The sequence below is a fragment of the Propithecus coquereli genome, unplaced genomic scaffold (assembly GCF_000956105.1).
Source record: "Propithecus coquereli isolate 6110/MARCELLA unplaced genomic scaffold, Pcoq_1.0 Scaffold1767, whole genome shotgun sequence".
In the NCBI taxonomy this organism is placed as follows: Eukaryota; Metazoa; Chordata; class Mammalia; order Primates; family Indriidae; genus Propithecus; species Propithecus coquereli.
In genome coordinates, this window is record NW_012142379.1 from 17,098 (window position 1) to 17,864 (window position 767).

The 767-nt window shown below is 39.2% G+C and overlaps 1 protein-coding gene across 1 annotated transcript; it reads right to left on the reverse strand.

Moving 5' to 3' along the window:
- Positions 1 to 113: 113 nt before the first annotated feature.
- LOC105808518 (probable G-protein coupled receptor 125) lies at positions 114 to 761 on the reverse strand (the record flags this gene model as incomplete). The annotated part of the gene is made up of 2 exons (XM_012642175.1): positions 533 to 761; positions 114 to 322 (listed from the first exon to the last, which is right to left on the reverse strand). Coding segments are annotated over exons 1-2 (435 nt in total), but the record flags the coding sequence as incomplete, so codon positions are not given.
- Positions 762 to 767: the final 6 nt, after the last annotated feature.

Sequence of the window (767 nt, forward strand, 5' to 3'; positions counted from 1 at the left end):
AGGGAGTACATTATATTAAAATTTTTTTTAAAAAGTCTTCATTTGAGCTTAATTATGCATGGGGAAAAATTGGAATACTTAGTGTTTATGCACTAAGTTAACAACTGCCATACCATTAACACAGCGTAGTTACTAAGGGAGTAGCACTGAATCGTAGTGATATTTTCATCTGAGTAGAGTATATGGCACCCATCTGACTTCCAGCCTCCTTGTCCATTCAGCAAATTGAAATCCCACTGGGCTGCAACAGCATCTGCTCCGTGCGCGATTCGACGCAGTGTCACATTAACTGGGATGTGGTGGGTATCTACATTCATACCATCTGGAGAAAATGGGAAATAAAAATATTTCTGAAACAAACTTCATAAACAATTAAATGTCAACTTACACACTAATGGGTAGTCTGTAAGATCTTTTTTCGCTAGTGACTCATTAAAAAGAGAAAGAACAAAACTAAGCATTTTTAGGAACAGTCAACTACAAAGCCACATTGTCCGGTGACTGGAGGGTAACAGGAGCCACACACACAAACCTATTTTGGTGAGAATCACGGGAGTAACCACTGTACGCCGCTTTCCATCGTCAGCCAAATTTGTTGAATTTCCAGTGGCTGGAAAAAGCTTTCCATTGCGGAATGCAATGAGCTGAAGCTTATAGACAGAGTCATCAGTTGGTCTGACTTCTCTTTTTTGCTTTGGTGAGAAAAGGGAAGGAGGAAGCTGAATAGAAGCCTCCACAATAGTATTCTGAAAATACATACATAAAAA